Consider the following 27,142-nt stretch of genomic DNA (forward strand, 5'->3'; position numbering starts at 1 on the left):
CTTCTGATAACAGTATGAGTTTATTCTCGTAAAAGTAATCTTTTTCTACCCCCCCCCCCAAGTAATCTTAGGACTTTATTTCAGAAATATTGTGACTTTTTCTCGTAAAACAACTTTATTCTTGTATAATGTTTTTCTCGTAACACTGCAATTTATGTCAGGTAATAATCCGACTTTATTCTCGTCATTTTCTTTCCAGTGTGGTCCGGCAATGCCTTCATAGATATGATTGTACGTAACAGGGAAAATTGATTGAGAATACGACATGGAAAATTTGGACGTCAAAATGTCGCTGGAAACAAGAATTTTGCGATGAAGGATGTTGCTACAGCAGACTCGGCTCCCTTCTACAATATGTACATTTCAGTAAAGAGAAGTAGTTTGGCTGCTTAAAAATAGACAAAAGAGACTTCAAGTGAGCGTCCTGTTCCAAAAAATTGAGAAAAAGCAAAATAAAAACAGATTGAGGACTTGAAAGGCGTCAAAACAAGAAAAGTTGCACTCGCCGAGCTAGCTCTGCTCCAGTGTACAAAATGAAATGCCTTTGGTCTGTTGCTAATTATAGCCGTGTATTGCGGTTTCGAGAAAGAAACGCGTCGACAAGAGCGCGGCCAAAAGAGGACGGCTTTGGTATCGCGCTCTCTTCCCATTGGCTGGCCACGAAAAAAACAAAGCAATGGCGTTAACACGAGAGGTCAAACAAATGAGTTTCATGTTGTGCTAGGGGGTGGGCAACCTGTTAGCATTTGATGTGGACCGCCGCGCAAAACACTGACACGGGGAAAAAAAATAATTACATATTTTGAATAATAATTTGTTCGAATGTCGTATGAAGTCGTAATACTGTGAGGTAAAATGCGCAATTTTCCAGAGTTTATTGGTTGCAAAATTTCAAGAAAAAAAACCTATAACATTAATATTACGAACATAACCAACGTTGCGAAAAAATGTGTTATTAACTGGTTAAGATTGTGACTTTTTGTAATACCACAATTTTTTTGCTCGTTTTTTCTCATCATTGTTGTAACGTTAGCACGACTACATTAAAACTTTGTACTTTTTTTTTTTTTGCAACAATATGAATACGCTCTGCACATTAGAACTTTTTCCAGTAATATTGGGAAGTTTTTTGTAAAACGAATTTTTTTTCAAGACTTTTTGCAACACTATACTAGGAATACTACGACATTTTTCTCTTAACATTACGCCAGCCTTGAAACTCAAGGAAAATGTCATAGTACTGTAGCATTACATTTAAAAAAAAAAGCTGCGGTGTTACATCTTTTAACAGAACTTTTTGGGTTTTTTTCCCACTGAACATTAAGATTTTTTTTTCTTTTAATAGTATGACTTTATTCTGGTAATATTACCACATTATTTTCAGATTATTATTTTTCATTTACCGATTTTTTTGTACTTTGACTTTTTTCTTCTAACACTACAATTTCTTTCCTCTTAATATTTATATTTTTCACCATAATCGCGTGACTTTAGACCTGTAACATTACAACTTTTATAATATTCTGACTATTCTCTCCAATTTATTATTAGTACAACTAGATTTACACATTTTCTCGACTACCGTGACTTTATTCTCCTAAAATAACATCTTATTTCTGGAATTGGACGACTTCATTCTCAATATTTTCTCACCTTCTTGTCTTCAACCTTTTTCTCAAAATAATCCGACTTTATTCTCATAACATTGCTACACCTTTTTGGTCGCAATCGTACAATTATTCTTGTAACCGCAAGACATTTTTTGTAATATTACGACAATTCTCTCCAACGTTATTTTTTTCCTCACAATAGCACAACTTTATTCAGGTAATATTTATTGATAATTTGCTCGATTGTTGTGTGATATTTCCACGTGGTTCCCCTGCTCTAGCCCAACATGAAACCCTTCTAAAATGGTTACAAAAATACCTCTTTTTTAAAAAACAAGTACTTTTTTTTTTTTTTTTTGTGGGGCAACGTCATGCTCTTAATAATCCTACTGACACAAATAAGAATGATATATGGACTATACGTCATATAATAACCTCATGTTTATCATCCGGCAGCGCTTTAGCCACACTCCCGTGCATATAAATGCGCAACTCCTTGCATACCTGTAAACAAAGGGGGGGGGTACCTTTGGTGGAGGTGCAGCCAGAGCGCCGCCGGGATATTTGGAGTCTGTAACCATATTGGGGGGGGTGGGGGAGAAAAAAAAAAAAAAAAAAAAAAAAAAAGAAAAATAGAGGGAAAGGGGCAGATTCTCGATGTGTGATGGAGGCGGATGTCTGGTGTGTCCTGAGGCCTGCGAGAAACGGAGGGGAAAAAACAAAAACAAAAAAAAAGAAGCAGGTAAGGTTGCTATATTAACCGCATACTCATAAAAGCACGGGGGGGAAATGATCCTCAAAAGCGGGAGTCCATCTCTCGACCGAGCGCCCAATAGAAAACCAGAAAACCTTAAACAATGGGGAACATTTTTGTTTTCATTTTTAAAATCAATGAATTACTGTTTAACAGTTACAAAACAAATGTAAGACAACATTTCCCTTGTAATAATAAATAATCCCTTTTTCTCGTAACATGACGACCTAATTTTCTTGAATTTCATATTTTTCTACTGTCGTAACATTACAACCATTTTTTTTTTTCATAACATTACATCTCAGAAATGTACGACTAATCTCTCGCAACATTCCAACCTTTTTTTTTTTCCCATGACGTGATGACCTTATTGGTCGTAACGTTTCCCCTTTTTACCTCTCTTTACCTCTATTGCCACAATATTAAAACAACCTTTTGTTAACATTATCGCATGGGTGTAACATTGTGACAATATTACAGCTATTCTTTCGTAACATTACGTTTTAAAGTTCCGACTTTTTCTCGTAATATTACAAATGTTTTTTGCGTGATGGTACAACTAAACACGGAAGACTGACTTTTCTGTAATATGGTGTTTTTTCACATTATTATTATTATTACTACAATATGACTTTTTTCACATTACAACTTAATTTATTGTAACATTGCCACTTTTTCTGTGATAATTTTCCTTATAATATTACTACTTTGTGATAACCTGACAAGTACTTTTGTCATTACAGGATGACCCTATTTGACACAAGAATCACGTTCCAGAAAAACGCTCGTAACTTTTTTCCTCATAAAATTAGAATTTTTTTTTTCTTATAACATTACGACTCAATTGTTGTAATATTATGGCCCCTTAAATTTACAAGTCCTTTCCCGCAATAATACTACTTCATTCTTGGAATACTACCGATAGTTTCTGATTACACGCCGACTACATTTACAATTTTTTTTTTTTTTTGAAAGCTATGCAACGAGGGGGAAAAAAATAAAAATGGAGCAATTAAAGTACTGCTTTGTCAGGGGACTTAAGAGACGCATTTTTTCCCAAAAAGTTTGCTGAAATTTCTGACATCGGCCACTGTCGATGGACTTTAAAATTGTTGGCACTAAGGCTACAAATCAAAGTGCGCCACAACAGACCGTGCCGCCACAAAGTGAAGGAAGCCCGAGGCCAGAGAAGAAGTGGGGGGGAAAGGTGTGAGCTTTACACCTTTTGTCGTTGTCCGTTAGCATCAGCGGACGCTAGCTGTAGGCTTACCGACGGCTCGCTGCTGCCGCAGCCGGAGTCAGTCCTCCGGGGGTCAAACTGGAGCGGAGAGGCAGTCAGCGACGCCCGTCACAGCCGGCCGGGGCCACCATCACACATCAGGAACCTGAAGACGCCAAGACAGATGCTCAAAGCCAAAGTGGCGGGACGGACAGTTGCGTGTCACGACAAACGCAAAAAAACCTCCCGTTTCAAGACGTACTCTGGTGTGCTCCCGTCATCGCCAATGGGAGTAACTCGCAGACACCATAACGGCCAATGTTTTCTCATGTTATTAGATAGATATTGATTTTGAACTGCTCCAGATGTTACAGTGTCCTTTTTAAAGTCACTGTTAAAAGAGGTCTTTTTCCCCCCTAAATACTGAGTTTAATCTTGAAATATTACAGCTTTTTGGTCTCATCGTTCATTTTTTTTCCCTCAATGGGCCACAAATGAAAAATAAATAAATAAATTGGCCTCCCAAGGCTGAGCCGCAATGACATCAGCAGTTTTCTGTCCACTGAAGGTTGGTCAGGCCAAATTTGACACGCAGCACACATTAATATAGTTTATAATCTGGATTATATTAAACTGTTGATGTTTTTGTCATTATTGTTCGATTGTTATGAAATGGGGTAAGACCCAGGTACCAAATGGCAGTCACAAAACTAGGAGCTGGAAGGAGCTTTTGGACCCTTGGAAGAAACCCTGCGAGGCAGGAAAGAAGATTTAAAGGACACGGGTGGCCTAGCTAATGCCCGACGGCGTGCGTTCAACCGAGGGGAAGCGAATCGACGAGAATCGACGCGCTCTCCAGACGCTCGACTTGGCTGATGCGACGCCCGTACTTTACCGAGACCGCCCTTATTTGTTCCAGCTGAGGCGGCCAAGGTTAAAGACTGGGTTGATCATTGAACGCGTCGGTGCGCATTTGGGAACGCTTTAGCGATTTGCCGGCTTAATGTGTTACAGCCAGGAATTCGCAAACAGGCGCATGACTCGAGATCTGTAAACAAGTCCCGTTGGAGAACGAGGCAGGCGATTTTCTCTCTCGTCAATGAGTGCTACGGGTTTTGCCGTTTTTTTTTGCCCTTCGCTAAAACGAACATGACCAATGGTGGTTCTGAGGTCAGACCAAGGAAATGAGGAGGAAAATCTTGAGTTATCATAGCGATAGCGTTGCCATTCGCTGACAAATCGGCCTGATTTGATCACCTTTTGCCACACAACGGTGTGAAGAAGCAGCATTTGCCGTTAGCGGCATTCACCTTCTTGATTCAATCGCACACACACCCGACTGAGATATGACACTTCTACGGGAACAGAGACTCTCACCTTTTGATACATTATCACTTTGCCCCAACCACAAGAGACCCCACTGTGCCACTTGTATTTGCATTTTCCTCACTGAGTCTTCCTGCTGTCTGTATGTTGATTGCCTGTCTTAAATTCCTGCCCTGATCCCTTTTACCAGTTGTTCTTGCTCCATTAAATTTACAGCCTCACAGCAGAATCACTGTTTTGTGTTGTTGATTGTTTGCCAATTCCCCCCCCCTAAATTTGGGGCGGAATCACAAATAATTTCCTTTGTTTAACCAGGTAAGGCAGTTGAGAACAGTTTCTCATTTAAAATTCCAACCTGGAGGCAATTTAGGGTTCGGCGTCTTACCCAAGGACACTTCGACAGTCGGGATTCAAACCGCCGACACTTCGGTCAGTGGACGACCTGCTCTACCAAGTGATCCACAGCTGCCCCAATTGTGCCTTTAACTGTGATTAGCCATGTTTTCTGACCTTTGTAGATTAAGGATTAGGCTAAGGTTGAGGGTTAGACTAAAGGTTGTTGTTAGGCTAACGGAACGGCCAAGGCTAAGGTTTAGCATCGGAGTTAATGTTAAACTAAGTGTTGGGGTTCGGGCTAGCGTAAGAGTAATGATTAAGGTAAGGATTTGTTTTTTTTTTGTCTCTTTTAGAACTGGAAAACTTGTTTTCGTCACGTTTTCAGTTGAATAAACACAACCGGTGGCCTCCACCTGCACAACATTTTGAAGGGGGGCCCGGCCCACCCGAAGCCCCCGTAATCTGGAGAAAAACCCTTAGGCCCTGGCCGTGTTTCTCACGCAGCAGCAATAGCTGGTGATCAATGCGGCAGCTGACATGTATCTGGCTGCGGAGAGCAGACGCAGGGGACGGTGCGCTTGGACTAGACCGGGGGTTGGGGGGAGCGAACAAAGTCCCGCTTCGTTTTTCGAAGGGGGCCCCAGCTGGCCCGCCGCTCTCCGATGGGAGTTGGTCCAACATTGCGCAGGAACCACTGCTTTTCAAAAGCTCCTCTGGGCCAGTGGCCAGACTAAATACACGTACGGGTCTGCGCTACCCTTCTAGCCCTGCCCCGACGGTCATGTTTTGTCAAATGGAAAATGCGGATTACCTCTCCCTTCAGTTGACTAGGCATTAATGTCCACTAGGAGGTCGTCTGCGAAGGCACCCGCGTGCTGCTGCAGCATGCACGTCAACTACAATTCAGCTCGGCAAACAGTGCGCACCATGGGGTGGTGCCTGTTCCTGTCGGAAGGCTCGAGGGCGGTTGGATCGGGAAGAATTAACAATGAATCTATCGATCACTTTCTATTTGACTGATTTGAAAAGGGATACATTTATTTTATTGTTGTGTAACATATTTGCATATGTTGTGATCATTCAAATAAAAGCTTGTTTTAAGTGTTTTGGATTTATTTCATTTAAATCATTTTTCAAAATATGATTTTAATACCAAGTGACACTTAACTAATGTTATTTTAAGACCAATTTTGACCAAACAATAATTTGCAACAAAAGGTGAAAAAACAGATAAACAAATAATTGATTAATTTGTATTTTTTTGAACTCCCGTTGAATTTTCTGATCCTGTTTATTCCTTGGGAAATGTTAGCCTCTGTGCTAACTGCCAACTCACTCACTCACTCACTCACTCACTCACTCACTCACTCACTCAGCCCCCTAAGGGGTCTGGAGAACATGTTTCTTCCTGTCTTTCAGGGCGGGAGGGTTCTGGTGACAGTGCGACTGGCGCCTTGTGCAAAAACAAAACACACACCGCGTGCGGGCGCGCACACACACACGCGCGGCCACGCACACACACAGTCTACTGACATGGATACACCACCCAGCGGGGGGATTTGTGGTTTTGTTTTTACACACGCACAACTTAACGGTACACTGTACATGCTAGTCTCAGGGAAAATCAGCTAAAACAAATTTCAAGTAATACTAGCTACTCCGTTGCTCGCCAAAACAGCAGCACGTAAACAGTCTTAATTAAAGAGAGGACACCTTCTTTTCCCGATGGTTCAAATTAACCATCAATCATAGCTGAGTCAAATTATTGTTGCTGCCTTTTGTCCACAGCTGCTTGTGTAATATTTGTTCATGTACAGCTACATGTATATCATATTACTCATGTAGATTAAATCTTAAATCAACTTTCGCCACTGAAAGGAATGGGAATGCGATCACATGTGTCATTATTAGGTCAACGTGGTATCATGTTTTCACATCATATTACCAACGCATTTTGTATGATGAATTTACATTTCATCCTGATTTGTCATCAGTATAAAGAACAAATACAGTATGTGGTTGATTCCAAAACAATGATTTATGGGTCCTGTTGATGCATTCACTCAAAATGTAATCAAATGTTAGTTATTAGTTATATTACTTTGAGAAAGTGAATATTTGCACTACTCTTACATTTTAAACAGCGTAACTGTAACCAAGTACATTTCCAAAGTAATCTTCCCAACACTGCTTGTCAAGTTAAAAATAAATTAAATAAAAATCATGGAAAAATTAAATTGGTGCACTTGTAAATCAAGGTAGAACGCTGCTGCCCATTGTCGAAATTCCCATCTGCATATGTGGCATTTGTTACTCTGGCTGTGTGCAAGGGTGTGGTACTCACACATACTTCAGCAGAACTGCCTTGACTTCCATCCCTGAGGACTTCCATCTGCAGGTGGGAGCCAGCGGATCTAAAACGGAGACAATAGGAAACGTTGAGCGTTCAAACGCATTTCTCGAGCTGTCATCATCTGGTGACGCGGCGCCATCACAGGTATGGAAATGCGAGGAAAGATAAAAGACCCCGCAGACTAAATAGCGAGGGCCTTTTGGTGCTAAAAATACGCTTGATGTGGCTTGCGCTGAGAAAGACCAGGCAGAAGGAGCGCGGGCTTCATGGGAAGAAATTGCAAGGGATCGATAATGAACTCTATTGGGAAGTCGCGCTGGAGCGTTGTAGATTAGAGGCGCTTGATAAACGGGAAAAAAGGCTGGCGGGGGAAAAGAGGGGGCTAACGAAGGAGCTGAAATGATGAGGGGAAACTCACAGATGCCGTGCCCCAATTAGTTGCCAGTTGACGCCGCCCTTTCCCCCGATCAGGAAAAGTAACTGGTCGTCACTAATTAGAATTACAGTTCTCGCGTTCAAAACAGCAGCACCTACAAAGACGCCTCCCTCAAATAGACACCGCCTTTTTCTGCTGTTCACACGGGCTCAGCTAACGTCAGTGTGTAACCGAGAGTGTTAAAAAAAATAAAAAATTCAGCACTTTTATGAAATTCCAGTTTCATTTGCATAATATATTGGTAACATTGCTTCACATTCAGAAAAATAAACACCTCCCTCAAATAAACGTAGAAATAAAAGCCTCCCCCTAATCAAAGTCTTACCTGCCCCCATTTGCAAGTCACTATTGGCATTTTTAAGATCGATAACGGAGAGAAATGTGTGGATTGAGGGTGAAGGAAAGGGGCAGATGTGGCGGGTGCCGCGGGGGCTTGTCGGAGGGTGGTGGGGTGCGCTGTGGGGGAGGGGGGTGCGCCGTGGTTACCTGAGCGTGGAGCGAGGAGGGGTAGGTGAAAGCGGGAGGGAGGGCCGGCGACAGCTCCGCCGGGTACAGCGGGTATGACGCCCACACGTCTGGGCTGCTGGGATAGAGAGCGGGCACTGTGAGCTCATCTGTGGAAAGAAGAAGACGAGGCGTGGAGTGAGGCGGTCCCCCGAGTGGTCTGCAGCGGTGCGGGGGGGAGTGGAGGATCCTAAATGGACTCGTCGGGTATCAAGTTTGGACCGTTTTACACTTTTCACAATTACGAGACAAAAATAAGCTCCCGAGTGTTTACTATGAGCGACTGTTAATTCATTTTTACACTTGTATGTTGTTTGATGAGTAAAAGAGACTTCTTCTTACATGCTTAACAATTACGTAAAAAATATATGACATCATTTGTCATCAACGGCAAAAGAAAAGTTACAACCAGTTTATTGTTTTCATGTTTTACGATGAACAACTTATTTTTGCACTCGAAAAGAGACCAATTGTCATTAAAGCTAAAAATGTCACGACCGTTTTATTCTTCTCACATTTTACCATGACCACTCGTCAATGTTTTTTTATTTTTCACAACTTAGAGTGCTAAACAGCGATTCACTTCTCTTCACGCTTGTAGCTATGAAAAAAAACCAACAACAAAAAACACGACTTTCAGTCAGTGAAGACAAAAACAGTGAAGACAAAAACATTTACGACAACATCTTTGTTGTTTGTCATGAAAGGCAAAACAAAAAACGTTACAACCATTTTATTGTATAGACATTTTATTATAAAAACACGGTAATTTATATTTCCACTTATATGATCGTTAAGAATGCTAATGTTTATATTTTGCTGTTAAATGTAATGGAAAAATGGAAAAAACAACTCAACATAAAAACAATTAAACTCTCGCAACGTTTTATTTTTGGACTTTTAATTACATGGTTGCATCGGAGATTTTTTTTCCGTTATTGTCGAACATAAAAAAAAAAAAAAAAAAAAAAAAAAAAAGGAAGTTAACTGCCATCCAAAGTCAAACAAACATTCTTAGCAGCCCTAAAAGTGTAAACATAAATAAATGGCTCTTCAAAGTGAAAACATAAATTAAGTTATAACCGTTTTTTGTTTACTTTGACAGAGTCGTTGTGATGTCAGATATTTTTTTTTGTAATTCTAAAAACATAGAAAGAAATGAACCACTGTTTAGCGTTAGCATTCTTAGCAGATTTTTTTCCGTTATTGTCAATAAAAAAAAAAAGGAAGTTAACTGCTCTCTTAAGTCAAACGTAAACATTTGCATTCTTCGCAGCCATACAAGTGTAAAAATAAAATAATGACTGTTCATATTAAAAACAATAATTCAGTCCGAACTATTTTTTTTGTCTTTAATGTCATGGCGTCAGATTTGTTTTGTAATTATATAAAGCGTAGAAAGTTAATCGCTTTTACGAGTGACACGTAAACGAGACACAGGTCGAAAGAGACATTTTGCATCCCATCACTTTCCGAGGCAAAATCCATAGGGAGTAAAGCGGCTGAAATGTGACAAAACAGTTATTTAAAAAAAAAAAAAAAAAAAAAAAAAAAAAAGGCTATTTCTAAAATTAGCTCCACTATCACTGCTTGTTTGTTTGATTGACAACTAGCCTTTTGCTTTCACGTGATTATACTGCGAGGAGGTCCGATGACTGCAAGGGGCGCCATAAAAAGCTGCTAAGTGAAAAAGAGAGATGACGGTGCACAGTGGAAATCAAGAAAAAGAGAGCACTTCTATTGCCAACTGTCTCTTGGTAACCTAGCACTGTAATAAAAGAACAATTAAAACGGAATAAATACAAAAAAACAGCTTAACACAAAATGTTTTTGGGGCAATTTCTCCGGCGGTGACGACGTCACGGTGTCAGTAATGGCTTCCTTATTCCCCCCACCCACCCTTTCTCTGGCACCACATATTTCAGATAAGAGCATTTTGTTTGCACATTGGAGAAGAATGCGGCAAAGAGCGATTGCAGGATGGCTGCGGAATCCGGAAGCTTCTGGGGAAATGTTGAACTTTCCGGGGGCTATCGCACTGCAAACACACCTGCGAGCTCGCAATGCAAATACCCAGCAGAGAATTGAAATGTTTGGGAAAAACAGACAAAATAATCATCTCGCGAAACAATTCTTCACTTGTTTGTTTGTTTTTTACCTTATGACGAGAACAGTCGTTTACATTTTTTTACATCCTGCTGCACGATTCGCCGCAGCGATTTAAGATGATGCGTGATTTGTCGTTTTTGTTGATATCACACAAACTGGTTTTACACCATGTGTGACGCGTTCGGCCTACCTTGCTATGTAACTCGATAATTATGGGATTTGTTTTGGATTTTTTTCCCGTTTTCTTATTAAGAGTGGTTATGTGTACGCTTGCGTGACAACAAAGAATGCTAAGAAGTGATCTGTGTCCAATGCATCCTCTGGCTAAACTTTCCATTGTGCCTAATGAAAGCTAACAATGACTGTTTTGTTTGCTTTTTTGCATTTTACTTTAACTTTTTTTAAATTATTATTACACTTGTGCGACAGTGAAGAATGCTAAATTTTGAGCGGTGAAGTACTTCTCATTGTGCCTCTGTGATTCTCAATTAAGGCAATGTCAAGCGCTTCATCGTTTATTACGTTTTACTGTTGAATAACAGTTAACTCATCTCGCAACTCACCTTTGTGAAAGTGAGATAAGTCGCACTCACGTCGCACGATGACTCGCCATCTGTTCATGCCTTTTTTCTTTATTATTTTAATCCCGTTTTACTATTTACAATTATTTTCACACTCTTGTGACTGGAAAAGGCTGCGCAGTTAATAAAGCTTTTACGACGGCGACAGGGTGACCCTGGGACGGATTCATTCCCTTATTTCCCACGGGAAAAATAAAAGGCGAACAAATTGTTCTCGACTTCAGCGGTTCCACGGTGGTACTCACATGGGTCTCTGCTAATGAACTGTGGGCCGGGGCTCTGCTGGGACGGAGGGGGGTTGGGAGTGCCCACCAGCTTGTTCTTGGCCATCTTGGTGTTGGCCTTGGCAAACTCCAGCCGGAGGGTCTGTGGGATCTCGGGATCAAACCGGACCCCCTGAGACAAAAGATTTTTTTTTTAAATATACAGTGGTGCCTTGGGATACGAGTTCAATTTGTTCTATGACCAAGCCACTAATCTGTTCCAGCACCCCCCCAAAAAAAACAATAAAACATTTGTGGGGGGGGGGTTTAATAAGGAAAATATAACTTTGTAATTGTGTGCTTCATAAAAACTGAGTAATAACGTAATTAAATAGTTTGTGCAGCTTAAATGCTTCAATTCAATTCATTCTGCAGTTCCGTCTGTTGTCCCCGCCTTGGCCACCGGGGCGGACTATATCTGTAGTATACTACAGTCCAAACGAAGAAGAGAACAATCACACACATAAAGACAATCAACAACAAAGAATCTTCTTCATTTGTCTATATTCACATTGTCAACTATTCTCAGTGACTCAAGCAGCTGCAATCAAACTTTTCTGGGACGAGGACAAAGGATATATGCATGTGAGCACTGTGATATTGTCTGTCAACATGTGTTGATGCAGCATTTGTGTTTAAATATCCGTTCCTTAATGGGTGCCAAAACCGCAACTATCAATGTTAATACTTGGCATGGCGACGGCATTTTCCATTCTATGTTAGCATTAAAACAGGTGCTTGATTGTTGTAAGTACACGACGTGTAATTGTCTTTGTTTGACGTTTAGTTTGACAGCGAACTTCAACTGGGAGCGGAGTAGCGTGTAAGACATGCATATTTTACATTACAACTGCACAGACCTCAGTCCCACTTTGTTTCACCAGCTACTTTTCTTGGGCTATAAATAAATGAGAGCGCCTTCAAGTCGCAATGAAGCGCCAACAAATTTAGATAACTGAGGAGCGAGTTTTCGCAGAGGTCTTTGACATTTCTATTTTTTGCCCGCATTGTTGATCAGGTGTCCAACAAGAGCTTTCATGTACTTTGTTTTATCATTCTGTTTTACTTACAAGGTACAGGAAAGAAAGCAATCTTGTTGGGGGGGGGGGGGGGGGTGCGCGGTTATAAATGGCACAGTTGTGGATTAGCGTCCCATTCCGGTTTTTTTTTTTTGCTTCTTGAGTTAATTTTTTACACTCGTGACAGTTAAAAATGGTAAAAAAAAAAAAAAAAAAAAAGTAAACTGTAATCTTAGTCTTAACGAGGTGTTTTATAATTCTTCTCCATTTACTAGTAATAGTTATCTTTTTTACATCCTTGCCGCAGTTTTGAACACTACAAATTGAGGCGAGATGAGTCGGGCGCATTTTGCGACTCACTTTCGTGATTCGGATTGAGGCGAACTTAAAACATTTTACATTTTGATGAGTAATGGTTAACTTCTTTACACTTGTTGTGACAGTTAATGCTAAAAAGCGAAGTGGGATGAATCAGGCGCATCTTGCGACTCACCTTCGCAATTCAGATTTAATGTTAAGCCGGCGTGTTTAATCATTCTTTTACATTTTCCCTGTAATAGACAACTTTTTTAACACCTTTGTGACAGTTAATAATCCTCCTCATGCGGGGAGCCTGACAGCTTTATGATCCCTAGTGCGGATCCCAAAAAAAAAAGAAAAGAAAAAAAACCGAGCACAGGGCGAGGAAAATATGCAAATGCTTTTCGGAGAAAACAAAAGTTGAGACTGTTTGTGTGCATCCCACGGGCCGGCGGTATCTGCATATTGAAATGTGGACAAGTTTGCTTGGCGTCATTATTCTGAACAAGCCAACATTTCACAAACAACGTGAGGTGCATTTAAAAAAGGAAATACAGCGGGACGCCCCCCCCTCCCCCCCCAAAAAAGTCGTACAAATTGGAATTTTTTAAAAATACATGTTACCGCAAGAGTTCGAACCGCCGTCGTGCCAGACGTCAGCGCCCGCATCGCAGTCCAGCTTTGATTTGTCACTAGTGTACAGTTAAAAAATAATAATAATTACAAAAATCCATAAAATAGTCGGTCTTTAAATTCAATCGGAATTGTTCAACCCAAATCGTGAAGGCGAGTCCCAAGATGTACGTTATCGAAAGTCAATTTTCAGCATTGTTAACTGTGATGCGTGTAGAGTGAGACGCAAAAAATTAAATTAATCGGTCTTAACGTTAAATCGGAATTGCAAAGGCTCGTCGCAAGTTGCCTCCTCTTCATCTAATTGTCACGGGTTTACGTAAAAGTTTTTTTTTTTTTGACATGATAAAACAAGACGTGAACGAAATCATTTTTCACACTGAATGACGGAGTTTAAAGAAATAGCTTTCCAATACCGTCAGAGCGTTATCTTATTAAGGCAGATTTGGAAACAGACCTGTGAGAAATTTGGGCCGGGATATCAAATGTGTGTGAGAACATGACTTTGTTTTACAAAGATCTCATGGAAAGCCGCTCTTAGTTACACTGTGAAATAACGAGCTCCGAAGTAAGCCCGAAATCGATATCTCGTATTTTACATGCGGAATCGGAGCTTACTTCGGTCGCTGACCTTGCCCTGCTTTTTGCTCCCAGTAAACACGCGTGTACATCTGTGTATGATATGGAGAGGTTTTTTTTTTTTTTTTTTTTTTGTCTTGGCTGCACTTTGCGCGTGATGGGTAGCCGGCAGAGAGGGCGTGACACTCACGTTCAAGGCATTCTTAGCAGCCTCCGCCTCTGATCGACTGTCAAAGCTGACAAAGCCCACCGGCTGGGGAGGAAAGAAAGAAACACGGTTTAGGGCACAAAACTGACTCGGCATTCCTGTCGGGGTGATATAGACATGTTCCTTAAAAGGCAAAAAAAAATACAAATAAAAACATATTCAACCCCCACCCTGTTCGCTTGTATTGTCTTCAGCGCTCTTGCCTGTTTATCAAACTGAGGGAAATTGAAAAGAAAAGACTCAACCCCAATTGTGTTTCGTTGCATTCTCTCCAGCGCTCGAGGCGGTTTATGAAAGTAAGTGAAACAGTCGAAGTAGCATTTTCTTGTTAATTTCTCTCTTTTTTTTTTAAGAGATTACAGGTTCCTCAAAACAGAAATCATAGTCCTCGTTTGGTCGTATTCTCTTCGCCTCTCCTGTTTAGAAAACTGAGGACAGCAGGTTTTTGTTTCAAAACACCAAACAACACCAGCATCTTTGTAGTATAGTGACAAGTGTGTGCGGTTTTCCTCTTATGTACTCAGCGTTTTAAAACAGAAATTGTATTTAACCCCCATCCCCTTTGAATGGTTTTCGTTCTCTCCGGCAAGTGAGCCTGTTTAGGAATCTGAGGGAAAGGCAGAGCTCATCTCTCCGCTCCCATTTTGCCCAAATATGGAAGCGGCGTGTGAGAGACGGGACCAAGAGATGTCAACTGTTTTTGAGTGTCAAAAACAGTTGACATCCTACTTTTGCATCTTGATTGAGCAGCCAGTACACACTGATGGTCAAAGGCGAGCACAAGGAAGTAAGACAACAATTTGGCTTGTTATTGTTTGACGGGTATGAAGGGAAATGAAAACATCCCGTGGGGTTGATCTGCTGTAAGTGATCTGGAAAAACAGGGGTTATGGGAATTCTGAACAAAGGGGAGGACTCAAAAAACAGAGAGCAAGAAAGAGAGCGAGGGGGGGAGAGAAAAAAAAAAGCAAAAGAGGAATATATAAATAGAAAGGGCCTGAGATGGGCCTCTTGCTTTATAAGGAAATGTCTCGACATTGCCTGACTATTTCATCTAAGTTGTCTATTCTTATAGCACGCTGCAAAAACGCAAATCTAACCGAGATGAAAGATCTCGAATCAAAACAAAATACGCTTGCGCTGTCTGCCGAGACATTTCTTCTTACCAGGCAGTTTTTGTGGAAGAGCGTGTCACTTGCTTCAAGCGCTTTCTCTTAAAAATCTTGACAAGGTATGAGGACAGGAGTACGTTTAGCTTAAAATAAGGAATGCCAGGTAGGTCGTAGAAATACGGTGCTGTGAAAATGTATTTGTCCCCTTCTCAAATTTTCAGTTTTTTTTTTTTTGCATTGTTTCCCCATTTTCATGTTTAAAATCATCAAACAACTGTAACAATCAGACAAATGGAGGGAAATAAAAAAGAATAAATCTATCAGGGTTCGACAATAACGCTGGCCAGTATGGCGCTGTGTCGGTCCACTAGCTATTAATAGACGCTGGCCAGGCCGGGCCACTACAAATTTGGCCGCTGAAAAATGGCACAAAAGCGCGTTTTCAGTTTCGGACCAAAAGACTTTGATCACCGAAACAACCCAGCCAAGGTAGGATGTTGCAATGACGCGAAGAAAAACCGCAACCGGCATGCGCTTGACTGGATAAAGGGGCACAAATCGGGGGTTAGCCTCAAGTCGTTAGTCGACGCTAACCCCGATCGCCGCTAGCCTTAATGGATTCAGGAACAAGGGCGGCGACGCAATGTGAAGCTTCATCGCCATATTATGTCCAATAATGCTGTCTACGATAACCATGTATCGTAGACAGTTGGACGGAACTAAATTGTCAAACATTGGAATTTTCATCAGTGCAATACCCAAGCCTACCTGTTTGGAGGTGAGCTTTATCAAGGAACCTTCATAGCCCTGAAACGAAGAACACGACAATGTCAGGATTACAATCGCTACAAATTGTCAAGACACGACTGAACCTCGGCTCTCGAAACCCACACACTTGAACCTCGGGCGACTTTCCGTTGCCCTTTATTTCATCACTACTAATGGCCGCTCCGATTGACGTCTGGAAAGAACAGCTGCTAAGAATAGCCCTCGCTCATCCGCGCACTGGAAACATCCAAACATACCTTAAATGGTCTGAAGAGGAGATAAAGCTCCCGTGGCTTGATATCGAGTGGCAGCCCGCTGACAAAGAGCGTTCGGACCTGTGGACAACACCAAACACATCGTTTGTTAACTTTTAGACTTTCTTTGGGGGTTTTTCCCCCACATTTGAACTTTTAAACTTGGGCGCTCACTAGCGGGGAATTTCAATGTATGGCAGCGAGCTGAATAAAAAGGGAAAAGGTAGAGAAAGAAAAACCACGGAAAAAAACCACGGAAGGGAAATCGGCAGAGAGACGAGAGCATCACTCAGGGATGTTTTGTACGCCGTCGTAAGCGTTTTGTAGGCGCTGCACCCAATTAATCGAGTAGACGATGCACCAGGTGATCAGTGGCAAATACGCAGATGTGTCATCTGTAACGCTTCATTATCCTTTGTTTCCTTTGTTACACAAACACACACACTGATACACAAGTAGAAGTCACAATCGAATATTATAACAACTTGTTTTTCACAGCTTGACGAATACATTGCCTGTTTGTGTTTATACAACGTTTGTGGATCAATATTCATTATTTTGAGAGATGTAAGTGCCGCGAGTTCGATGCTAATTTTAGTTAGCTCGTCAGTGGTGTTTTGCCATTCATTGTGTTAGCTTTGTCTGAACAAAAACGAAGACACAAACAGTTTGTGATGTATTTGAACATTCAACAGGTGTAATTATTTTGTTATGTTTGTTTAGTTTTACAGCAAACTTCAATTGAAGTGTCAATAAACGACTTGAAGCAAGCAAAATTCACTCTTGCTCCTTGCTACAATGGTAGCACCTTAGCCATCTGTTGTTGTGATCACGTGGGCCCTGCATGCCCTCCAACCGCTGCTGGATCAAAGTGCTGGAGCGGAGCATGGAATAGACCGCTTGTATAAGAGTGGTCAAATCTGAGATTTTAGATCCAGTCCGATCACATCCGATACTCGTTTTTTGTTGTTGAAAAAAAGTGAATCGACCACAGACCAAATAGGAGTATTCAATTTTCTTTTTCAATTTACCGCATCATCACAAAAATGCACTCTTTTAACCCCCGAAATGCTATGAAAAGAGAATCTTAAGATGTAATTTCTCCCAGAGGAAAGTCCTCAATGTATTCTTTGATGTTAATATCTTGAACAAAGAATGAAATTGAGGGACACTGCAAATATTGCTAAAAATGTTAATGTACTGTATGTACAGTACGTGTGTATAGTCCATGACTGTGGTGAACTCCAAAGTTGTTCAAGTGTTCCATGTTGAGATTTTGTGTAAAAGCACCGAGATTCCCAGCTGAGGGGACAAAGGAAGCGCTGAGCTAACACTCCAACTCATTCCCACATGTAACTTGATCCGCACCACTCATGCCAGTGGAGAGAGCAGCACACAAACAAAGGAACTTAGCAACTGCGGGGTGCGTAGCGGTGGGAGGGGTGCGCCGGACTGAAGCGCCGCGCCAAACATCACCTTGGTCACCTTTGCTCTTATCTTATGGGAGTGAGACCCAGCGGGTCTGCAAGTGGGGTCCGTCTCCACCGGGTCTGCTTTAATAACGTCAACACACGAGTTCACGGCATTGAATATTTTACAAACAAAGTTGCGAAAACATATCGATGTATGTTGGCTATCAGAGTAGAATTAAGTCCAAAAAATGTGTTAACTTAAAAGGAAGGCTAACACATTAAAAGGTATCTTACTCATCTATCGGACCCGTGCCCAGCTATTCAAATAGGATGAAATGCCTATCTTTATTCTGAGAGACCCTTAAGACAAGCAGAGAAGGCCCCAACACGCTTGCAACAATGGGCCCTTCTCGGCAGTGTCCCACTTGATCCCCGAGACTCCCTGACACCAGCTGTTGTGATAGGCGACGGTTGTGTCGCGAGCCCGGTGAGCGTGCACATTCCCGATTCACTGAATCGACAAAATCTTCACGCCACCCAACATCTGCTGCGGATTACTGCAACCGGGTCTTTGCTGACTGGGTTTTCGGGTCAGGCGAGGCGCGGAAAGCCAGAGTTCAAGGTGCACATCCGGGGTCAAACTTCTTTTGTTGGGTTTCGGTCGGCTTTTTTCACTTCCTCGTGAGTCAAGACATTTCCGTAGTCGGGCCTTTGAATCATTGACCATTTATGGTCACAGGCAGGCAGATTTGGATGAAAAAGTCAGCTGAGGACTCCACAAGCAGTGTACCGGGTCAGTTCATTGGCAACACAACTCTTGAGGCCAAAAAGCTTTCGATCCCACGAAGGACGCGACGCGTAGCAATGTGACCTCATGACCTCCACGCCTTCACCTCATTAGGAACCTCAAATTGCTTCGTTACTAAAAGTTCATTGACTTCATGTCTTAAAGGCACAACTTTTTCACCCCAAAAAATTAATACATAAATAATAATGAAAAAATACTGTATTCTTAGGAATTCTTTTTTTTTTTTAAGAAAAATATACCGCTTTATCATCACAGGATTACGTGTTTGTTGAGATTACTTTTTTCTCAAAACAATTTTAAGGTCGCAACATTTTTATTTTAAAAAAATAACCTTAAGCTAATGCATTTGAATTATCCCCCCATTAAAAATTTAACAAGTAGTATAGTTTTAAGAGGAAATAAAGTTGCAATCTTGTGAGAATGTTGAATTTTTGCACACAAAAAAAAAAAATATATATATATATATATATATATATATATATATATATATATTATTCCCCCAGAAGAAATTACTTTTCTTAAATTTTGAATTTTTTTCCCCTCTCTGTCAAGAAATCCCAGGGTTTTTTTCTTGTAAGATTGTGTATTTTCTGATGGCACAAGTGAAAAAAAGTCCCGGCCTTTGAAGGGCCTCCAATTGCTTCAATGGCGGGGACAACACTTTCCTTCTATTTCCATCACCTCCAACGCGAACAATTGCTTGGAAATCCGAGCGCGCGGCGTCCCGGAAAGGGATTTTGTTTGGCTTTGGAATGTCTCATTATAAACTCCGTGTGACTTCCGTACATGTTTGCTGACTTTAATTGGGTACTTTAAAAAATTTTTTTTTTGGAGCTGCTCAAATGAGGGATATGACCTTGGTGCGATGGGAGATGATTAGTGTTTCTCTTTCCCCCCATGCCCCTCGCCCCCATCCTTCCGCCCCCCCGTGAGTCTGCATGTGTGTTCCGCGGCCAAGTTAATAGATAAGAGAGGTCCTTCAAGCCAAGTGCGGCAGGACACGGCTCTAACCTTGACGCGGCCAGCACAGCACTCTATTGTCGTCGTTTTAGCCCAACGACACGCCCACAACTTGAGACTTTGCAAACAACGTGGACGCGAATGTTTCCACGTCATTTATTTCATTCTCAATTATTTATTGATGCATGTAGGTTTTTTTTTTTTTTAACTTCCTATAACGTTGCTGACGAGTGACTCGTCTTGTTGCTGTTCACATTTACATATCCATATAGTATTTATAATTAATGCACAGATAGCATTGCTGGAGTTTATTTCATCAATACATGCCTATTTTATGTTACATACATTATTGCCGACTATTCTTGCTACTGTTCACATCCGTGTACATAGTAGCCATAGTTTCGCATAACGTCGGTATAAAAATGAGTAGCCCGTTGGCATCACATGAGATTGTGCGGAGTGGAACGAGCGGAGAGGCTCCGTTTGCCTGAGTTGGAGTTTCACTTGGGAGTCGCGGTAGGGGCGTGCGGGTCAGAGGTTGGGTAAAGTTTATTGCGGAGGGCGAGGTCGAGTGCACTCGAGTAGTCACTTTATCCTCCATGCGCTTTCAAGCAACAATTAAAGCGCCGCGGATCTGTAAATGTTCCAACAGGTTAACCTTTAAAAGCGTCCACTCCCACAGGTTGACACACTCTTGCATTTTCCCCCAAAACAACAGCGGCCTTCACGATGACCTATAAAAGTGCTTCTGGAGCAAGAGACAAAAACTTTTTCCCGTACGCAACATTTTAAAGCGCTTATGACGACAACTCAACAGTTTTTCCCTCACTTCTCTTTGCGGGTTGCAAAACCCAAAGTATTTTCTCAAGAGAACGTGACAATAATATTATAAGAATGTTCTGTCCTTAACATGAAAAGTCATAACCGTCAGAGGATAAAGAATTTGTTCCTAAAAAAATATATATATATATTCATGTCGCAGAAAAAAAATACTCAAGCATTGTAAAATTGCATTTTTATTTTGTGACTTTATCTAAATAAGGATTTTCTTTCAAAAGAAAGTCTCTGAAGGTAACAACTTTTCTTTGAAAAATTGCAACAATACAAAAAAAAATTTAAATACTGAATAATCACATATGAATTTGCTATTCGAAGGGCGGTGGCACCGCACACGACTGTGAATAGCGAAAATCTGCGAATCATTGACATGCAATTGTCATGAAAGAAAAAAATCCCCATGAAAAAAAATGTAAAAAAGAAGGGGATTGGGTCAAAAACTGCAAATAAGTGAGGGTTCCATGAATAATGGGGGATAGGTTAAAAAAGAAAATCTGCAACTAGCTACATATGTGGGGGTCCACCGTAGTGCTATGACAGTAAAGGTATCAAGTGCCATCTTGGTGCCAAGGAACTACGTTGAAGTCAGTTGAGGAGCTTCAATGAAACAGAAGTGGTGCTTTGCCGCCATCTTGTGCCATCTATAGGTAATTATAAACCTTTTGGAAGGGCCCGTCAATTACTCGCCAATTTTCGCTATTCACGGCATGGCTCGGTCTCTTTATACAACCCCCCCCCCCCCCCCCCCCAAAAAAAACGTCCTATTAGTCCAAGAAAGGTAAACGTGGTACTTTGGAATTTGCTCAGATTACAGGGGGAAAAAGTAATGAGAGTTTCTATCTAAGTCGATAGACCCCCCCCCCCCCCCCTTCCACCAGCTGGCAGGAGGTCCACTTAACCTGTTGCCCTTCATACAACAGAATCATAACTTTGTGTTTAACTACAATTCACATTTCAGATTTTCACTTATACGTTTGGGAGAAAATTGAGACGAGATCACTATTACTTCAGTTGATATACTTTTTGCGAGATTTTTCCAAAACACTGTACCGAGTGAGTTTAGGGGCGTCGTGATGCGGACCCCGAAAATGCAGTACATTTTCAGCCATCTTGAGGCTCCCCAAAAACGTGATTCAATCGTCCGAGTTATAATAATAAACAGACTGGAATTAAATGGCGAGCGAGCCGCTTATTATTGGAAGAAACAAAGCGCCGGGGGAGGAAATGGCAACGAGAACAAGATAACGCGACATGGGGGAAGAAAGTTGGGTGCGGCAAATGGAAGGAAACCAGGGGAAGCGAGATAAAAGTCACCCACAAAAAAAAAAAATAGTTTCAAAAACGCCATGACCAAAAAGTCACAGGAAGTCTGGCTTTCAGCTTTGAAGCGGCCATTTAAGGCTCATTTCGGCCATTTCCAGCGTCCTTCAAAAACACATTTGTCCTAATTGCTACCAAATTTCAAGCGACTACGGTACCACTAGTGGTACGTAGGCTCCCTCTAGTGGTACGCAAAAAAATAACAGAAATAAATGTTCAAACAAGGCAGAAAGTTAGTGTGCATTTGAGTCATGTTGTCAGACGTTTATGCTAGAATTAATTCAATTGTTAAATATGACTTACCTCTACTTTAATATCAAAATATTACAACTATTTTACAACTTTATTCTATTAAGATTACGATTTTTAATCCAGACCAAATACATCTTTGTTCTTGTAAAGCACAGGCGTCAAACTCAAGGCCCAGGGGCCGTATCCGGGTCGCCACATGCTTTTACACGGCACGTATACGCAAATCATGTGCGTCGATTTCATGTTTCCTCCTAGAATACCAAAATTGCAAATTATCTTCACTTTTAATAACATTGAGATATTGCAGGCAATTCCTGGTACCAATGCCAATTCTAAAATAAATCGAATAATAGTCGAACAAACAATTTTCACTGGCTTCTGTTGGCAAAACTGAAAATGTAATATGAGGCGATCATGCATTTATATGGGTTCACAGTCATAACAGCCCTGTAAGGAAAACCATAACTACGATGTGGCCCACAACAACAAGAAAAAAAGTTAGACACCTCTGGTGATGGAATGATTATTATTGTCTCAATATAACTTGTTATCGTAACATTCTGACTTTGTCTTTCCAATGTCATTTAGTGGCAGTAGGGCTAAGCTCCTGTAGCCCAAGCTAATGGCTCAGATTTTTTTTTTTCCCACAGATAATTTTACTGTCAGGTTTAGACTGAGAGTTTCAACAAATATGTCAAAAAGTGATTTTGCAAGCTCCCTCTTTAAGTTCCCTCTAAAGAGCCGACATTAAATTTAGTCAATTCCTGGTTTATTCCCGTTAATTCTCATGTTACGTTTTCAACTGAGTGGTAGTTATGTTTAATTGAGGGGGTCCTTGTAATGAGATCCCTGGACCCATAAGGTTTGCGAATTATTATTATTATCACTGATGTATTATACTCGTTTGGCCCAAGTCGGCGTTTACGGCGTTCTTCTCAGACTCACTGGCCAGCCGCTGATGACGCTAAGCCTCGTTGTTGTCTTTTCAAATAGCTCTTGTCGCACAGCTGACAAATGGCTGAGATAAGATGACAATTCCCCCGCCGCTTGTATAAATAAACTCCAACCTATCAGACGGCAGAGCTGGGGATGGGGGGCGGGTGGGTGGTGATAAAGCAGTGAGCTTTTTTGATTGTCTACATGAGCTGGGCATCACATTTTTTTTTTTGACCCTCATGTAACGTTTCTTGTCACACAGAGTTAATATACCAGTTTGCCCTTTTCATAGATAGCAGGCCGGCGTGCTACGGACCGCTGGTGGCCTCCCCCGCGCTCCCCCACGTACCAAAAAGGTCACGTCGCCCAATGAGAGCACCCCCAAAGAGACGCGCCACATTCGCTCGAGTCATATCTCTTCGGGGGTCTCGCTTGTAAAGATCCGCTTACACGCAGAGTCAACACGACCTCTCGGCCGGGTAAAATGGTCGACCGTCATCAATCAGAGGGGCGGGTTCACGGTGGACCTCACACACGATGCAGCGGAACCTAAAAATTCACATTTGTTCGGATTTGCTGGATTAAGCGATATCGTGATACAAAACACAATTACGATACCTGTGTTGGGTCGATAACGATCTCACGATACTGGGCTATGTATTCATTTTATTTTATTTTTTTAGTCTATGATACATCACGCCATTTGGGTAACTCGAGAAAGGAAAACTTGGAACTCGGGCTGCAACTAACAACTAAAAAATTTCTGCGCAAATTTTGAATGGGCCTTTTGAGTCTTGCAGGTTTTGAAATTCAAATCTTAGTCCGGCCGAGACGAATTGTTTACGAAATTAATATGTCAACTACTTTTTGGATTAATCCGATTTAAAAAACTAAATGACTTCCATCCTTTTATCCAATAACAGGAAATTATTTCAAATTGACTGTGTAGAAAACGCACAAACATTGAATGTGGGTCATTGTTTTCCAAAGTAAAAGCAGATGTTTGCACGTCTTATTTTGATTAAACACTAAGATAATCAGGCTGCTTTTATGGACAGAAATCTGAGGATATTTACTGTTTGAGAGGCTGAAATTCAGAGGATTTGGACAATTTTACATTTAAACGAGGATCCTAAACAATGAATCGATTACTAAAATAGTTGTCGGTTAATTTGATAATTAATCAACTCATTGTTGCACCACCACTTGGGACGAAAAAAACAAATAGATATCACAAAATATATATATTTAGATATATAATATAGATATTTGCAAAAAAAAATAAAGTACATGTCACTCAAGAGGGGAAAATCTTGTAGAAACTAGAGGTCAGGCAAAATATATCAAAAGCAGCAAGATGTCTAAAAAAATGTACAATTCGCGTGAGGCAAGAGGGGAGTGTGGGTGTGAAAAATATTGATACTCAGGTATCATGATACAGCTATTTTAGATTTTCAACCATAAAAAAACTGTACGATACGCCATGATACATGTGGAAAACTTGTTGACGCCATTCCTCATGTTGAGGTCCATACAAGGTCTTGTGTCACCTGCCTAAGAGGAGCAGCGTCCTTGGGCCTGGCGACGTGAAAACGTCCAGAGCACCTGATAGCTCTTGATAGCTCCTGATTGCGCTCGCTCTCCAGATTAGACGCATACCTCGCCTGCGACAACGCCATGTTTGGCGTTCTTCTCTTGAGCCCTTCTGCCGCATCTTGCGCTTCACCGGTGCCAATCAGTGAGCCATTGCCGTTGGAGCACATGAGAGTCATACCTCGGAGCTTGTTAAAGTTATTGGCCTCGTTTTACTGCTCTTTTGGAAGCAGACAGTAAGTTGAACAATGGGCGGCCGTGGTTGGGAAAAGTCCAAATCGATCACCCGTTGATAAGACGCTAACCATAAAACATAAACCCTCGGCCATACTAACACAAACGCTGACCCTATACACCAACTCTAAATCTTGACCTTTGACCAAACCGAAACATAACAATAACCTTCAGGGATGCAACGATACTCAAACCCGCATCGGTGCCGATACCGTACAACACGATACCGCTTCACCAGCCTGGCATATACCTTCTGGGTGGAGAGACTTTAAGGCCTGGTACACACATAAAGACAATTGGGCTGTTTTTGTTCCGATTTTGCCCCTTCCCGACAAAGGACGTCAGACTACCTTATGTCTTATAAGATTGTCCTCTAAGATTATCCTTAGAGGTGACGTGCGTTAAGAGTGAATTAGTCCCGATTACTGGGTCTGAAACAAGTCGGGGCGGACAATCTTAAATATAGAACGTGTTCAATATTTACGACCAAAAATTTTCATGTGTGTGGGGAAAGCCGACATCTCCTCGAGTCGTGACACCCTGACGTGCAACAGAATGTAGCCAATCGAGAAGCACCCAAATTGAGGAAGAAGGAAGTCGCCATGAATAAAAACCACACACAATAATACCACAACTGTTAAATGAATGAATTGGTCTGCTAGTCTGGCTTGTCTTGGTCCAGAGCAGATCTTTTTTTTTTTATCTTTATGAGTGAGATCTGTCACAGATTTAAAAAAATAAATAAAAATAAAAAATAAAAAATGTGTTAAAATCTTTTAAAATTTCAAAAATCTTTGTGTGTTTACCAGGCCTAAGGTAAACGCTTACACTGCAAAATGGATGTTAAATATGCGTCTCCCGCCCAGCCTCGCCCTTCTCTGCCTCGTGGCTACCTGATTGATCCTGCAAGTAGTAAATCTATATAATCTCAAAGATTACCTCATGCGAGTCTAAATACACACCGACCTTTGCAGTGAAACTGCAGATGGCTCATTAAATCAGTTATGGATCCCTTGATCGCTCGGTTGGTTGGTACTTGGATAAAGGTGGACATTCTAGAGTTGGCGATTCTCAAAGTGTCGTAGGAGTACCACTAGTGGGACATGGGTTCTCCCTAGTGGTCAGCGAAAGAATGACTGAATTAAATGAAAATAAAATTTGCAATCCATTTTCTATACCACCGATCTGACAAAAGAACGAACCGTAATTTAGTGCGATGCCCTAGCGTAACTCATACAATCTAAAGTATCACCTCCTTCAATGATGTTGATGCCATTTTATGATGGTATCACAATCTGTGAAAACTTTTGGGGCTCAAGGGTTGGATCAGGACATTGCGATATCAAGTGTAGTGCCTTAGATCTATATTACGGACCCCATTGAATAAATATATTGCTACTGTAACGTGATGGATGTCATTTCAATATCGCAATTCAATTCAATAAAAAATATTGTGATCGATTGATTTTTTTAAATGTATTATAGGTAAGTGTGATTGTCTTAAAACACATGACATCCCGCATTGATTATGTTGCTGTTGTATCATGACATTACAGTATCTCAAGAATATCCTGACACTTGAACCATGCGTCAGTTTAAATCGGACGGAATAACAATTTTTTTTATTTTTTTTTACATTGATATCACTATCTAGTGATAGTTAACCAGTGAACAGGGTATCATGATACATGACGATATCGTTGTAAGTCAAGTACAAAAAAAATATTCAGGCTGCATAATGACATCATTTTAAATTGATAACGTCCGTTCCAATTCATTTTTTTTTATTCTTTCAATAGTACTGGCCTCGTGGAAAACTAAAACCCAAAGTGTATCATGTTATCAATTGAAATGGACAACTTAGTCCATGTGTCATTAGAAATTTGATGGATATAAAATTCTATTACAAAAAAAAAAGATATCACGATATTGCGATAAATGAACAGCGAGAAGGGTATCGCGATACATGACAAGTAATGCATTGTAACACCTAAGTTAGTTTCACTCCTAAGACCAACAGTATAGGACATCTCGCATTGATTACATTGCTGCCGTATATTACATATAGATACAATATTATAGCTTCGTGTCTGGCACTGCAGTTGAAAGTGCATACTCGGAGCTAAAAGACGGCCGAAGTTACAAGTCATGCCTCTTTAGCAGGTAGCCATGTTGTTGTCCACCGTCACAGCTAACTGTTTTCCACGGCACAACGTGTGGTTGTTGTTTCGTTTGGGTTTTTATAATTTAAATTTGTATTTTGTGTGTGTGTGTGTGTGTCGGCTGGCCCAGGTGCTGTGCACGCCCACCCCACCTTACCTCTTCTTCGTGGCTGCCGCTGAATTCACTCGGCTCGTTTTCCTTCTCGGCTTTGTTCATCCTGAACGTCCACACACCAACAACAACAAAAAAAAAAAAAAAAAAGA

At 41.1% G+C, this 27,142-nt stretch overlaps 1 protein-coding gene across 1 annotated transcript; it reads right to left on the bottom strand.

Moving 5' to 3' along the window:
- Window positions 1-2,207: 2,207 nt before the first annotated feature.
- On the bottom strand, window positions 2,208-27,142 carry LOC133398037 (RNA-binding protein with multiple splicing-like). Its single transcript, XM_061669619.1, has 9 exons — window positions 27,036-27,142; window positions 16,368-16,445; window positions 16,111-16,149; window positions 14,213-14,275; window positions 11,474-11,624; window positions 8,521-8,648; window positions 7,590-7,659; window positions 3,635-3,749; window positions 2,208-2,305 (listed from the first exon to the last, which is right to left on the bottom strand). The coding sequence occupies exons 1-7, from the start codon at window positions 27,093-27,095 to the stop codon at window positions 7,597-7,599; spliced, it is 582 nt and encodes a 193-aa protein (XP_061525603.1). The 5' UTR covers window positions 27,096-27,142; the 3' UTR covers window positions 2,208-2,305; window positions 3,635-3,749; window positions 7,590-7,596.

Source organism: Phycodurus eques, chromosome 23 (assembly GCF_024500275.1).
Source record: "Phycodurus eques isolate BA_2022a chromosome 23, UOR_Pequ_1.1, whole genome shotgun sequence".
Classification (NCBI taxonomy): domain Eukaryota; kingdom Metazoa; phylum Chordata; class Actinopteri; order Syngnathiformes; family Syngnathidae; genus Phycodurus; species Phycodurus eques.